This window comes from Phycodurus eques, chromosome 12 (assembly GCF_024500275.1).
Source record: "Phycodurus eques isolate BA_2022a chromosome 12, UOR_Pequ_1.1, whole genome shotgun sequence".
In the NCBI taxonomy this organism is placed as follows: domain Eukaryota; kingdom Metazoa; phylum Chordata; class Actinopteri; order Syngnathiformes; family Syngnathidae; genus Phycodurus; species Phycodurus eques.
The window spans coordinates 10,019,960-10,036,600 of NC_084536.1; the positions used below are offsets into that span (position 1 = coordinate 10,019,960).

Genomic DNA, 16,641 nt, shown 5'->3' on the forward strand with positions numbered 1-16,641 from the left:
TCCTTTTGGCTTCTGGACATCAAAAGGTAACCGCAGCAGGTGGTGGAGATGCAGAAAGCGAGTGTGTAATCAAAAGATTGTGTTTTGTATTTGTAGTCTCCAGCGGTGATGTATGTGGCAAGAAAACAAATCCATGCGGAGAGGACGCCATCTGCAATCAGACAAACACAAACGCAGTATGCCAGTGCAAACCAGGATTCAAGAGGAACCAGAAGTCAGGCCAGTGTGACGGTAGTTTCTGATCCTTTTTTGTCATGCCATCCTGTATGAATGTAAATAGCAAGAGCAAATAATAAATTGCAAAAAGACTATGGAGATAGAATATTGCCATTAATGTTTGGCATTTAAAATGAAAATTGACACCAAAACAAGTATTGTCAGTGAAGAGGATTGCAGACATTAGGGGGAAAAAAATACAACATTGGATTTCAATGTGTTTATATTGTTTGTTTTAGAATGTGTGCTGATTTCCCATCATGTCCATGTTTTTCCAGTGACTGTGCTTTTATTTTTCAGCTCTGTTTTCGATTAAACTTCTGGAGTTCACCTTTGATTTCTTGTTCCTTTTTCAATGTAGTGGCAGTTTTTGGATCCATAAAAGACAAATTATATGTTTAAATATTGACTATTGATATTTGCTTTTGTTAAGTGTGCTCAATATGGTGAACATCACTAATGTCATTGGGCGATGACAATCTCGTGCATCACATCAATATTCTTTTTTCAAGAGAAAGGGAAAAATAGGTTCTTGAATAAAGAATGCCCTGAAACATCACAAACGACAGTTATTAGATTAGATTTAGCACCAGAAACATAATTGGCTCTTATCTTCACAGTGAGTCTTGAGTGAAAATGGGAAACTTTGAAGCCGAAGTATGTTTTGAAGGTCAATTCTGGCACCAATAGGAGATACGTGCTTTAAACATGAATCCAAGTTTCATTCTTCATCCCCCAAAATTTTAACACTGCATGCAAAAAAATAGATATCTCATTATGGCTCTCATTCTGTTAACTATGGCAAGTGTCATAAAGTGGACGTACGAGATCGTCGACGGCGATATTTCCTTTGACCTTTGCGCAGTTACTCTATGCTGACGTGCTGTAACAAATATCATCACTCAACATGTCTAAATCAATATTCTTAGCTTTTATAGTCATATTAACATGCTAAAAGCAATCCATTTCTCAAATATTGTGTTCTCATGATTTCCAGAGACAAACGAGTGTCTACAGTTTGATACATGCCCTCATTACTGCACAAACACTAAAGGATCCTTCAAGTGCACATGTGACAGAAATTATAAGGAGATCGATGGAAACTGCATAGCAAAAGGTATGACGCTCAGACGGTTTTATAGCAGCCGTCACTGTTTTATTCAAATGACCTTCATTCAGGAGAACAATGTTGTATTTCTTAAAATGGAACCAAGCTAATTCTGTGCTGCTTCTTTTCTTAACTGTGCGGGCAGGACCAGAGGATCGAGTGCTCTACATCGCTAATGACACTGAAATCCAAAGTTTTGCGTATCCATTTAATCAGACCTATGGACACAAAGTGCTCGCACAAATTGAGGACAATGCACGGATTATTGGCATGGATGCTTTGTTTCACCACCAGAAGTTTATCTGGGCTACCCAATTCAACCCTGGAGGAATATTCTACAAAGAAAGTGTGGAAAGAAGTCAAAGTAAAAAAAATATCCGAAATATTGTAAGTATATATAATCTCTTGTGTATAAAAAATAATGACATACATTCGCTGGTTTAAAGTGAATTCCAAGATTTATTTCTAAATACATTATACACGTTTGAAGATAATTGCTGAAAATTTGCAAAGACTAATAAGTATGTCGTACTCATTTGTGGAGATTTAGAGTTAAACTGTTTTTCAGCATGTTAGTTTCCTGATTTTTTTTTTTTTGGGCTGGGGGGTTGCAAACACGGTGCCCACACTTGGGTCCGGGCATATGTCGCCCTTCCTCCACAACATAATAACTTGAGCGCCTTCATTCGCAACAGCAGTTATCCGCCGCAATTGCGGTGTGCAGTTAGCTAGGTTACTATAACTACACTTAAAAAATGCAGCTGCCCTTCAGCTAGTCCTCCAGCATGGCCGCTTTAGAGCGCCTCGTTGTCACACAGAGGAAGCCCAATGTCAGATGTGACACCCAACGTGTGTCTTTAGAGTGCCTCATTATCGCGGTGTGAAAAAACCCCATGACGACCCGGTGGGATATATTCCAGCCACCGAAGGCTTTAAATAGAAATATTTTCGTGGCTTACATATGTAGTTATTTGTAGGCATAATACTGATGCTAGATGGAGTAGCCTTGATTTGTAGTAGTCGCACTTGATTAACAGTTGAGCAGGGCATAGTTTGAGCGTATTCAGCGAACACGCCCACAGCGTTTGATAGGTAGACAAGGGCTTGATTTGCCGCGATTTTGAAATATAATTTTATCTACTTGGCGATTTAAAAAAAAAAAAAAAAAGTTTTTTAAATCATTTAGATTTGGCAAAGTTGTTAACAAGACCTTTGTCTATGGTGTGTCAAATTTAGGAGACAATATGCGATGTGCTCGACCTTACTCTGTTACCCAACTCTCCGATAATTATATCATTATTACATTTTGTGCACACTCTATACATCATTATTAGCCACAATATCTTATGTACTATATATTATACTATACTTGCACCTTTTAATACACAAGAATTATACAATGACATAAATTGAAATGATGTTTTTGTACATTATGTTTGTATGTTTTAATTGAAAATGTCTGAGAGGCGTTAATTGGATGTTTGTATTGTGTATTGTAGTCTAATCAAGTGTTGCAGAACTGCACTGCTTTGTATTGTAAAAGTTCATTGCCTTAGTTACATTAAGTAAAACATCAAAGTATAATGCAAAGAAATGCATACTACGATTAACTCAATTTGTTGTACTGAATGTTGACGTGCCAACAATAGTGCATTTTACTTAATTTCTCATGTGTTTCCAGTGTGCAGACTTTCGACGACCCCGAGACATTTCCGCCGACTGGATCACCGGGAATATCTATTGGACCGATCATTCACGGATGCACTGGTTCAGCTATTACACGGCGCACTGGACTAAATTACGATATTCCATAAATGTCGGACAACTCAAGGGACCAAATTGCACACGCTTAATTACCGACATCGCAGGAGAGCCTTACGCCATTGCTGTCAACCCGGGGCGAGGGTAAGTGGTTTAATAGGACTTTACAATAATCTGTTGTATTTTTCGATACTATGACTATTTTTTTCTCTTGGATCCTTTACAATGATACACTCACCAACCACAAATGTCAGGTATACCTGAAACCTTTATTCTGCCTTTAGAAATACAGTGTTCCCCGTTACCTCGCAGATTCTTTTGTGGAACATATCTACTTACTTGTCATTGTGAAAATTGCTTCTATTTATCGGCAGTATCTGCAATTTCACGGAAATCTGCAGTTAACAGCGATCGTTGTTTTGGGTTTTTTACAGTATACAGTGGTGCCTTGAGACTAGTTTAATTCATTCTATGGCCACGCTCGTAGCTCCAAATGTCAAAAAACATCTCAAATCATTGTTCCCTGTCAAAATTAATGGAAATGCCATTCATCTGTTTCAGGCTCCCCATGAAAAAAATGCATATTTTTTTCTAAAAATAGGATTGTAAAGTATATATAAAGTAAAATATTTACTTTATAAAATGACATAATCAAATAAAACGTCAAAAAACAATCGCCACATTTTCTGCTTCAATTCAATGGACATTGTGCTACTCCTTGTGCGCCCTGACCACCTGGGGGCAGTATAATATAAATATATGGATATTCTGTACATTGAGCTGGGCACGGCTCCTCAGTAAATCGCAGGATTATTTAGGGGTGTCCCGATCCAATCTTGAGCCCGATCCAATCTTGAGATCGGAAACCGGTCCGATGTCAGCAAAAAAACGAGTATCAAATCGGATTGGACTGGATCTAAAATCAGATTTTACCACTCTTATATAAGCAGTCCAGTCCATGCGCCGTTCCAGCAATTCTATCCAGCAGCACCCGGACGGCATGCAGAGCCGAGAAGTAAGAGTGATTGTGGCTTGCTTAAAGTCATTTATTGACACTCCAGTTAAGTTCACTGTAAAACTAAACTCACATAACAAAAGAACTATTAAATGTTCAAATACATCACAGCCTTCCTTTCTTTTTTTTTTTTTTCACAAAAATCGGTAGCTCAAAGCTAACACACAATACATGAAAAACACCATTAAGGAACTAACGAATATTAGCTTTGAACTCGCACCACTTAGAGCTCTCAAAATAATGAATATTTGTACACAAACGCACATACAAACAGGCATTATAACAACACTCTCTGGCATACATTCTTCAAACTCCGTGAAAAACGAGTTATAATCACGATTGGTCGTGACTTCTTCTACTTTCTTTGTTTACTGCAAGTGTGTATCGAATTGCATGTATCGCACTGCACTTCAGAGACCAAGACATGCACAGCAGGAACAGCAATTGCCAATAACACTAAACCCCAGTTGCATGAAGAAGTTCAAAAGTGTATTGCCACATGTGGAGAAAGCAAATGATGTTCCCACCATATACTGACAGTAAAAAGCAAATTTTAAAAATTGAATGGAACTTTATTTTGCACTTCTAAAGTATAATTTGTATTTATTTAATGAGATTATTTTTCATAGTTTTCTAATTTATTTTATTTAATCTTTTCAAATGTAGAATGTGCTTATATTTAAATGGTTATGTTGCAATTTAAATATATATATTTTTATTGGTTTTATTGGTTATTTTTCAGGATTTCCTAATATAGTTTTTTTTATATATTTTATTCAATTGTAGTTACTTTATGTAACCCATTGGTTAATAATTAAAGTTACTTTATGTAACCCATTGGTTAATAAGGAATGGGTCAGTTATTCTCATCCCTACTGTTGCTGATTATGGTTCTCTGTATGAGTGAGTTCTAAGTTTGATATCACTTAATCAAACCTTTTCTAACATTCCATCCTACAAAATAAGTCAAGTGTGTGTGATTATTGCTGGTATTGGATCGGACCGATATTGGAATCTGCCAAAATTCAAGGCTCCAATATCGGTATCGAATCGGAAGTGAAAAAGTTGGATCGGTAATATTAGTAATATATATTTTATTACTAATTTATTACTAATATATATAATATTAGTAATATCCCTAGTAATATTAGTTGTTCTTCACAAAAGAAAAAGAATACATGCCTTTGAGTATTGTTATATTATCTGGCTACATGTGTTGCCCCATCATTTGTGTTGAAATATCAGTTGCCTCAGTGAATATAACACCACGACACCGATACTTTTTGTTAGCCCATCTACGCTGTTTCCCATTATGTTTAGGTTTAAGGTGGTTATGTGGTTGTTTTAAATACACAACGTATAATTATTCTCTTGCTGATGCTTGTTGTCAAGTGAGTTAAGTCGAGTTCACTGCCACCCTACTGTGCTCATATTCCAAATTATGAAACACAAGTCAAAGCAAAAAAAATCGTCCAAATAACATCTCATATCTCGGAAAACTCGTAAGTGCGGTCATTTGAATATCAAGGCACCACTACACTTCCTTACTGTAACGCCCTTGCATTTAGGAAAGGAAGGCCACAGTCCCTGATGAACGTTTCAGTTGTTTATTGAATACCAGCAGCTGCTGTCCATCACAGCTCACACCCAGACACTCACAGGCAGGCTCGGCGACATCACAAGCCACCCCGCCATGCCCCCACCTCTTAAAGGCACATATCTAACATGGATACTAAATTTCGGACAGTATTTTCTACACATTTTATACTTAATTTTGTGTGCCTTCGTATATGTTTACAAAGTGTTTGAAAGTGTCTTTTAATATTTAAATGTGTTTAAAGCAGTTGGGAGGTGTGTGTTTTTTGTAAGTTGCTCTCTATATTGCGGACTTTCACCTATTGCAGTTATTGAAGACTAAATTGTCCATAACGGTGAGTAGGAATGGTTATTTGTCCCTGTGCCTTGTGATTGACTGGTGACAAGTCGAAGGTGTACCTCGCCTCCATCTTATCCATGTCCCTAAAATAGATAAGTTGTAGAAAATGGATGAACTTGTCCATACAGTTTTGTTATACCGTCATTAGATTGTGCAGGTGTACCTAATGAACTGTCCGGTGAGTGCATATAATTGCCATTTCCATCATCATCATCCTCATATGTTAATGTTGCTTATTATGTATGTGAGCAGCACTTCCACTCAGTGTCTTATCTGTATAATAGTCTGACATTTTAAAAGCTTTGCAGTGTTAACCAGCTGGACTAATTGCGTATGCTCGCCATTAGAAGCTGAGCAGGTAATGTACTGTACACTGGTTTTTATACGATAGCTGTCTGCTGCATTCAAATACAAGATAATGAGATCACTGAGAGCGAACCAAAACAGTAAGGCAGATGTGCAGCCAGCCAATGATTCAGATCTCATTATATTGTTCTGCAGAGTTGAGGGGAGCTGCAGCTCAGCTGCCATGAATGTCCGGTGGCAGTCCTAGCTTGATCGGCACCTTGTGCGAGACCCTCCCTAGACCGGTCTGGAGACCATATTTTGAAGGTCTTGGTCTTGTCTCGTACTTGACTCCCAAGGGTTTCGGTCTCGTCTCAGTCTCCGACTGGCAGGATTCTGGATTTTCCGTTGAGACTATCACTGATCTGATATTCTTCAACTTCATTAATGTGATAATAAGAAGAAGCACCTGGTAAAACAACAAATACCTTCAATTCATGTGTTACTATCCCCACACCACCCCCTGACTGCAATCTTTGCAGTGTTGCGAATGAGGGATTCAGTCTTGGGTTTGACTTGGTCTCGACTCCCAAAAGTCTTGGTCTTGTCTTGGTCTAGGGGACTTCTTCTCTCTTGATCACAACACTACTGATATCGCATGAAAGATTTATATTTTTAGAAATCAGAATCATCTTTATTTGCCAAGTATGTCCAAAAAACACACAATGAATCTGCTCTAGTACGACAACAGACAGTCAATTGACAGAGAACACTTTTGAGACATAAAGACATTGACAAAAAAAAAATCTGTGTTACTTAAGAGTAAAATGGAGATGTGTACTGTATGTATGGTATGTAATGTGCGTTTTCTTTTGCTAAGAATTCAGCTCAGCTTTAATGACGTGTTCAGAACAAACGCGGATGTATGGACGAGGTATCCGTGGAGAATGAGATCAGCTCTGCTGATTTGTAAAAGCCACAATCTCTGTCGTTTCCTTGATAAATGATCAGTGTTCTTGCCGTGATTCAAAATTGGCGTCCGTGAACAGTGAAATTAGACTTTGTCCCTCCCACCTGTGTAATCGCACAGTAATTCTCCATTTTTTGATGTTTGCTATCTATTCAAACACTCAATAAGCACCGGGGGGTGATAAATAAAAAATACTTAGACCTCCAGCATGGTAGCTGCGGTTGTGTCCTGAAGTGAGGAATGTCAAAATATCTATACATCACTAACAGTATGCAGTATACACGCATCTGGGGCAATGTTGCTCATTAATATATTGTAATTTTCGGGCAGAACCCTACTATGTCCATATTTGGTCAATTTTAATATTTTTATATATATATTAGATTAAATTAGATATTTAATGGCACTCCCCCTTAAGGTTTACAGTCACACTCAACATAAAAAAGAGAATTACTTGTGTATTTAAAACAACATAGTTTTGCCATATGAAAAAGTCTGCTTAGCGTAATGCTAAAACAATGCAAAACGCTGTTGACATGCTAAGGATTAGCATTATAGTCGCAGTTTTACAACCAACGGCTATTTGAACAGAAACAGTGGAGTTGCACATTTAGACAAATAATACATATAACAAAACTCACAAGCGTGCATTCCTTTTCCTATAAGAAAAATGACTGCTATTACAGTAGCTTACTGAGTCACAGTAGTAGTAGAAGAACTGTTCAGTATTATACTGCCTCCAGGTGGCCAAGGTAGGCACACCAGAAGGAGCAGCACAACAAATTGGATTGCAGTATTAAATACTCATGCACAAACTGTTGCAATCTTTACATTCTATTTAATTTTATTACTGTATGTTTTATATAGTATAATATTATTGCGTGATATTTTTCCGAATTAAAAAAAAAGGTTTTTGGGGGAAGGCTGGAAACCTCCCACTGTATATTCAAATTTGATCCATTTCATCTTCTTTTCACAAATCTATACTATTGGTCAGTCCCCACTTTGGTCTGTTACTTTTCCAAATTATTGACCAATCTTAAGTGTTGAAAATGGCTTGCTCTCTTTGACAATGGAATGTTAATGGCTCTAAAAAATAATAATAATTAAAAAAAAAAAAAATGTTTTTCTGTCATGCAGGATGATGTACTGGAGTGTAGTTGGCGATCACTCGCATATAGAAGAATCTGCCATGGATGGTTCTTTACGCAGAGTGCTTTTGGAGAAGAACCTCAGGAGACCAACTGGTAGGTATTTCTTGTATCGTCCATTTGTTATTTACATAACATGTTGAGTTTTGGCAGTATGGTGGATTAGTGGTTAGCTATCTCTGGATTTTACCGTCCCTCCAATGCACGCTAGGTTAATTGAAGACCCTAAAACCACCATGGGTGTGAATCTGAGTGTGAATGGTTAGTTGTCTATCCAGTATGTACCTGGTGATTGGCTGGCGACATTTCCAGGGTTTAGGTTACACTTCTCTTTCCCAAAGTAGGCCCCCTCAGTTTACCCACGACCTTAATGAGTACATGTTTAGTTTTTGCAATAAAAGCAAAACAATGGTAGCATACACCGAACAGGCATAACATTATGACCGCTTGCTGTTATGTAATGCATTTCTTTTCTCATAAAACATTTGCAAAACCATATTTTTTGTAGTAATTTCATCATCTTTGCATCAAAACATTGTGAAAACTGGATTTATTTGTCACAATGCTACAGGGGTCCACAGACATGTGTCAGTGGAATGTCAGTAGGGCACATAATGACCTTAAACCATTGAGAATACACAAATTTATTTATGTATGATGACAAATATATGAAGCGTTTGTAACGCTTTGAAAATGCAGCTTTGATATGGTCACACATAAATATAACAACGCCAAGGGAATCTATACGAATGTAACATTTCCCAGTCTCTGAAGCTAAAACAGTGCTGATCTAGTTTTGAGTATTAGATTTGGCCTCCTTTAATTCAAGTGCCAACATTCTGTTGTGTTTACAGAGTGAGGAATTCATCATCTGCGGAAAACCTATTTAAAACACCCAGCCTGGCTCTCAACTATCTCGTCAAACGCTGTGCAGAAAGTAAAAGTGTTTAATTGGTTTGGAATTGTAATGTAAGCATTCCTAAACACTACCAACCAAAGTGCAATGCACAATACGGTGAGATCTACTTTGTAATTTCCACGCAGGAGAATTGATTGTGGAAAGAAAAACAAGCCAAAGGGTAGAAACACACAAAAAAGTTAGCTTCCCGTTTCAGCTGGACTGTCGTGACCTTAGCTTCTCCTAACGCCTGACGACTTCCACCGAGAACTCTGTGTTGTTTCTACGGTAAATAAAAGTCTTTGTTTCCTCATCCCCATAGGGCTCACTATTGATTATTTCAATCAACGTTTGTACTGGGCTGATCCCGAGCTTTCGCTGATTGGCAGCGTGAGACTGGATGGTTCCGACCCGCTAATCGCGATCAATGAGAGACATGGTAATTTTTGGCATAAAATGTCTCGTTGAGATCAGACATTTTTTTAATTAAAACTATTGTGTTTTCTTGTCTCACTAGTTCTATTGTTGTGTTGTATTTACAGGTATCTTCCAACCATATAGAATTGATTTATTTGAAGATTACATCTATGGAACTGGACTCAAACATGAGGTCTTCAAGATTCACAAGTTTGCCAAACAGTCTGTGGAGTTTTTCAACTTGGGTGTGGAGAAACCCACCAATGTTTTGATCTCCCACCGATTCAAACACCAAGAGGGTAATTATTATTTTTTTTAATTCGTCTTTCCTAACATACTAAGTAGAAGGCATCATTCCAAACAATACATTATCAAACTACAGTACATATGAATCTGTAGTTTACAGTATGCCTCTGTTTGTACTATGGGAAAATACTGAGTGGCAGGCCTATTACTGTATATTATCGAATTCAAGATTTCTGAATGTCTTCCGAGGTCATCATCACATTATGACTGAGTTGTCCAACCGCAGTTGCATTCAAATGGAGTCAGTTGGTCAATTTTTCAAAGGGATGCTTTGCTGTCCCTGAGAGACTCATTCGACCCGGCATGCAATGTGTGGGCTGAAGATGAGCATCGAAAGCTTTGACATGAGGCCTACCTGTTCCCCAACATTTATTATGGGCTTTAAATGTCAAGTTATTGAAGTAAGCAGAATTGTATACAGAGTATCAATCATACTTTATTTAAAAAAAATAATTAATATTTGGATTTCCCATGCTTGAATGATATTCTTTGGCAAAACCCCTATCATCTCTGATCAGAAATTCACCGCCCTACTTCTATTTAGTAAATGAGAAAACACACCGTTGTGCTCATATGTTTGATTACTCAGGCAGAATTTGTAAGATGGGTACAATTCTTTCAAGAAAACATGAAGGGCCAGGTGAAACACATTTAATTTTATTTTAATGGGATTCATGTTATACTGTAAATCATTTCAGAAAAACATTATCATTAAACAAAACATAACCATGAAGAAATGAATGATGGGTGTTGTTCAGTCATCAGTTTTATTTTAAAAAATAAATAAATCTTTCACAAATTCGGCCAGGGTATGTAAACTTATGAGCACAACTGTACGTACAGTATATGCAGTTATACGTACCCCTCTCATATTAGAATGAAAGTGTAGGCTGCAAGTTTCTCATTACCTCTAGGTGGCTGTGGCACATTAGAATGAAAGTGTACAGTTTTCTCATAACCTCTAGGTGGCGGTGGCATATTGAAATGAAAGCGTACAGCTTTCTCATAACCTCTAGATGGCGGCATACATTTATAAAATGTGAAAGTTTTTTCATTTTCCCCTATACCTATATATAATGCGCACTATTGACTTTTGACAATTTTTTGGGTGGAAAATGCACATTATCTACAAGAAATTACGGTAGCTATTTCTCGACACATCCACACTGCTTGAGTATTCAGTCTGGGAATGATGTGCATGTAAAATTGGGCAAATGTTCATCTGTGTGCCTCTCAGAGCTGTAACAAATATCCCACCACCCTTCATAACAGGAACAGAGAATAAATAACATATTTGAATTCATTACTGCTCCGAAAATGTATCACAGACCCACTCTTACTTTTCCCAACAGCGTCAAATCCATGCCTGAGGATGTCTTGTGATTTCATGTGTTTACTCAACCCAACTGGTGCCAGATGTACCTGTCCGGAGGGCAAAATACTGATCAATGGCAGCTGTAGTGATGTCAACACTTCAGGTGAGCTTATATTTTACTTTTGTGGCACTGTTATGCTGCATTACAGAAAATTGGGAAGTAGGAAATATCAGGCCTCCAGCTAGGAAAAAGCACAAGGGATTACCACCTGCAGTCAAGTCATATTAATGTATCTCAATTTACTACCATGTAGTAGCAGTCACACATAAAAGATTTCTAAAAGAAAAGATTACAGTAAATAAGCTACTATACCTGTAGTCGTTAACCTGTATGCATGAGTATTTGTGTGTAGATATCAGGTACTGACACTAAATTGTCCATAGGTGTGAATGTAAATGTCTTAATGTGCCCTGTGATTGGATGGCAACCAGTCCAGAATATGATTCAGAGTCAACTCTATAGGCCCCGGCTCACCTGCGACCCCAATCCTCATTAAGCACTATAGAAAATGGATGGATGGATGAAAATAAATGCAGGCAACATCCTGTGATAGTGGTTAGCATGTCTGCCTCACAATCAAGAGGTTCTGCATCTGAATCTCGCCTCTCTGGGTTCCTCCCACGTCCCCAAAACATGCTTCTTAGGCCTGCTGCACACCAAGCGGCATGGTTGAACCTGAAAGAACTGTCGCACGGGGTTCGGCAACTAGTTTTCGTTAGTGGTCGACCTTCGGCTATTAGTTTTGCTATGATTCAAAATTTGAATTGCCTGTGAACAGCGTTGCTACGTCATACAGTAGATGTAACAGCCAATCAAAATTGCACACAATATGTACATACATGCATACATATATATGTCGGCCGCCAATATTGTACCATATATACCATATGTATATGTAATATATTGTTTTATAATAATACTCAACTATATTTATAATTTCATATGAACCTGGGCTATAAAGCAAAGGGTGGAAAGTCACCTAAATGCAGCGGTGAAGTCAGTTAATGGGGCAATCAATCATTGCCAACGGCCTCTCAAGATATCCACACTTTCTCCTTTATGCTTTCCCGTTTCGTTTCTTTTTTTTGACAATCCACTTCTTCCTTGACCAATTGCACCATGTTTTTGTTGTTCAATAAAAATAAATAAATAATACATCACAGTATATGATATGTGGAGCCTCAAAACTCAATACAGAGTCAGTACTGTCTGGTGTCGGTAGATGTGCTCAGTCGCTTGTTGTGCGGGTGTGAGTCGCCAACTACAAATTTTTCCACTTCAATTGCGTTCCGCCGTTATACTCAGTGTGTGGCGGGCCTAAGGTTAATTGAAAACTCCACAATGCCTATCAGTGTGAATGCGAGTGTGAATCGTTCTTAGTCTATATGTGCCCTGTGATTGCCTGGCAAACCAGGGTGTACCTTGGCCCAAAATCAGCTAAGATAAGCATGTATTTCATCCGCTTACTTTAAAAAGCAGTATAGGATATACTGTTGCGCTATATAAGCGCTACTTCTCACTTCCCTCTTCTTTTTTCCTGTGGTGAAGGTGAACTGTGTCGTCCCCCCTGTGAGAACGGAGGCCGTTGCTTGGCCAATGAGAAAGGAGACTGGAGGTGTTACTGCTGGCCTGATTTCTCGGGTGAACGCTGCGAGGTCAACCACTGCACAGACTATTGCCTAAATGGAGGCACCTGCATGGGCTCACCCCTGGGTAAGACACCTTCACAGATGTGGCGCTTGACCCCTGCAGAAATTCTATTACACGTCAATCAGGGCACTTTCTGGGGTCAGTCCCGTTGTGGTTCATCTTTAAATTGACATCTACTTGTCAAAAAAGTGTGGCATTGTAATCTCTCAACTCACAAGCATGCAGCACGTATAGCTGATGGTTCATGTTTTACAATAGTCCCCGAGGGAATCCTCTGCATAGAACACTGATGCAAAATGGCATTTTAAATGTGGGGGCTTCAGGCCCTTTCCCTCCTGCACAATGATCCAATGAATAGTAACATTTCCCCACATCTCTTTCCTCCATGATATCAATGCGGCAGCTCTGCTTCTGCAAGCTGTGCAGTTTTATGAGCCCAGTTCCCCAGAGGTTTATTTCAGTTTGGTATGGAAGACATTTTTGGGGGATATCTCTATTGTAGAGTGTGCCAAAATACCCGTGTCCATGTGGAACAACCCTCAAATGCAGTATTCAATGATTCAAATGTAACTTGTATCTCAAGGCACCACTGTATGGACAAAGGTATTGGCACACAATTCAGCATTCCCCTTAATTTAACATTTTAGGAGGACATTTTTGTATGCTTCATCTGTGGGAACAATTTGCAGGAGAATCTTTTTTTCTGTTTGCTAGTTCACAAAGCAAGGGATATTTTATTTCATTTGCATCTTCTGTGTTTCCAATTATAAACACAAACAACTCCACACTAGTGAATGTCAAATGAATGGCGGCGTAGACGTTTTGTGGTTTTATTGAAGATTCTTCGTGACTCTGACAACTCAGTTGAACATTCGAGTATGTGTCAGCTATCAGAAGCTAACTCTGATAACACTGTTAGCTAATTCTAATCTGTGTTTACACTGTGGCTCTGCTTACCTTTTGACTTTGACATGAGCAGTGTATGGTTTATACTTTCTAGTATGGAAGAGTATGGAATGTGATTTCATAAATTTCCAGGTCTGGAAAAGTATGGTTTGGAAAAATATGTTTTCCAAGACTGTTACATGTTTCCAAGACTGTTACACCAGCTCTATTTTCTAAAACAAAACATTATGAATACCTAAAAAATATAGATCGATCCGTGTTTTTTTTTTTTTTTTTTTTAAGTACTTGGAAGCACAGCAACAGTGTGTGAGAGCACACAGTATTATACCATGGTCTTGGTGAATACTCAATTGTGATTGGCTCAGAAAATTCCATCAGTATAAAATATCAGCTGATAATGTACACCCTTCGAACTTCTCAAGTAGTTCCTGTCAAAAAATCATTACATTGTTCCAGATTAATGCGCAGCCATTAGATTATACGAGCAAACATGGCAACCTGACATGATCAGATTTTCTGTTAAGTAAACGTTAAGTACTCTTGACAGAATTTAACTAAGTTAAAACAATAATGAGTGATTTTATGATTTACTTTATTCTGTGATTACATGTTTGATGACTGGGATGTTGCTGAGGAATTGAGGGAAAAAGGATGAAACAGAAGTGGCGCAGAGAGTTAACTCTGTAACTCGCAGATAACAATGCGAAGAAAACAACAAAATAGGCGATTAAAACGCCAAGACACATTCTCGCACAAAAACTGACAAATACGAACCATTACTTGCCGACATAATGGCATATAAAGAATCAGAATGATACACGTCTGTTTACTCAAATGTCACAAATTAGATTTATTTTATTTTTTTTACAGAGAAGTCTGGAAATTCGGGTCTGGAAAAAGTATGGAATTTTGAAATCTCAAATTTGTAGGAACCCTGCCAGTGGGTCTCCAAGTGTGGTACAAGTACCACTCGTGGTATGAGGGCTCCCTCAAGTGGTATGCAAAAGAAAATCTTCAAACTGCGCATTAAAGTGGCTTAAACTCCAGTACGTTACACTCGTTAAGTAGAGTTCAGTTGGATTTACCGTTTAAGTGCAGTACATTTGGAATTTCTATTTTACAACTGTTTACAAAAATGTTTTTAGGAAATCTTTTTAAGTGCAGTACATTTTAATTGAATCATTATTTAAGCACAATTATATTATTATTATATTTTTAAGCACAGTGTTAATGTTCAAACCAGGCAAATTTAACAGTGGCTTACAGTAATATTATATTTACTTTTTAGGAAACAAACCACTTCAGCCTTCTGCGCTACTGTACTTTTAATGTTGCCATGAGGGTGTTACTTGGCTAAGCTAAGTAATTGTTTTCGGTGGTACTTGCCGTAAATAAATTTGAGAACCACTGTAACAGAGCTTCCGTGTAGCCTTCAGATGAAAATGGTAGAAGGTTCGTCCAACCTAACTGCCAACTCATGGGTGGAGGAACTGTGCGAGAACGTTATTGTGTGAAACTAGAAAGTCGCAAGCAGGTAAAGTTCACCCTGGCTCACTTTACAGGCACATTTTAGGGAAAAGGCAGCTAACAAAAGATTTACTTGGCGATGTAATTTCACACTTGATGGTCGGGCAGGCACCGCGGAGATCCAAGTATTTGTATACAAGCAATTAACAAGTCAATTATTTTCATTATATATGCCCTTTAAGTTGCCTAGGATTGATTTCTACTTTAGAGGTACCATTGTGCTCATGTTCCATTGTCTACTAATGAACTGCTAATGAGGAGCCAATTCTAACGAAGACAGAGTTGTTTCTTTTATTGCGTGAACAACTGTTTCACTTAGAATTATGGCACTGGAACCACAGAGCAGCAATCAAAGAGTGGCAATTTTGTAATTATTCTTCAAAATGACACATTTTTGACTGACATAAATTGTCAATCACTGTATCACAGGAGGCGGCACGGTGGACGACTGGTTAGAGCGTCTGCCTCACAGTTCTGAGGAGCGGGATTCAATCCCCGGCCCCGCCTGTGTGGAGTTTGCATGTTCTACCCGTGCCTGTGTGGGTTATCTCCGGGGACTCCGGTTTCCTCCCACATCCCAAAAACATGCATATTAGGTTAATTGAAGTCTCTAAATTGCCCCTAGGTGTGAATGTGAGTGCGGATGTTTGTTTGTTTATATGTGCCCTGCGATTGGCTGGCAACCAGTTCAGGGTGTACCCCGCCTGCTGCCCGAAGATAGCTGGGATAGGCTCCAGCACTCCCGCGATCCTTGTGAGGATAAGCGGCTCAGAAAATGGATGGATGGATGTATCACAGGAAGGCTTCTCAACATATTTGAATTTAAAAGTCGCTCATATTTAATAAACTTCTCCATATACAGTGTAGTGGATAATTTTTCAGGTCTGTTTCAAAATCTTACAATTCCAATTTAATGCTGGATTATCCCTACACACGCATGGAGGTGCTGGAGTGTGTTATGTCTCTATGTACGCCTGTGCTCTACTCCCAACACAGAAGCTCCACTTTGCGCTTAGTCCGTTTTAAAAAAGATTATGCTAATGTTTTATGCAATTCCAGCTTGCACTAACGCAAGTAACATTTCTATCATTGCCATGGCGATCCCAGACATTACTTTGG

The 16,641-nt window shown here is 38.4% G+C and overlaps 1 protein-coding gene across 8 annotated transcripts in view; it reads left to right on the forward strand.

The window, feature by feature from the left end:
• The window catches only part of lrp1bb (low density lipoprotein receptor-related protein 1Bb), a 341,490-nt gene that overhangs the window by 305,289 nt on the left and 19,560 nt on the right, over positions 1-16,641 (forward strand). For all 8 annotated transcript variants that reach the window (XM_061691330.1, XM_061691337.1, XM_061691332.1 and 5 more), the window contains 9 exons: positions 97-231; positions 1,214-1,333; positions 1,470-1,711; positions 3,006-3,229; positions 8,432-8,538; positions 9,663-9,779; positions 9,883-10,056; positions 11,416-11,541; positions 12,988-13,152. In XM_061691330.1, coding sequence (XP_061547314.1) covers positions 97-231; positions 1,214-1,333; positions 1,470-1,711; positions 3,006-3,229; positions 8,432-8,538; positions 9,663-9,779; positions 9,883-10,056; positions 11,416-11,541; positions 12,988-13,152 — 1,410 coding nt within the window. The remainder of the gene's footprint in view (positions 1-96; positions 232-1,213; positions 1,334-1,469; positions 1,712-3,005; positions 3,230-8,431; positions 8,539-9,662; positions 9,780-9,882; positions 10,057-11,415; positions 11,542-12,987; positions 13,153-16,641) is intronic.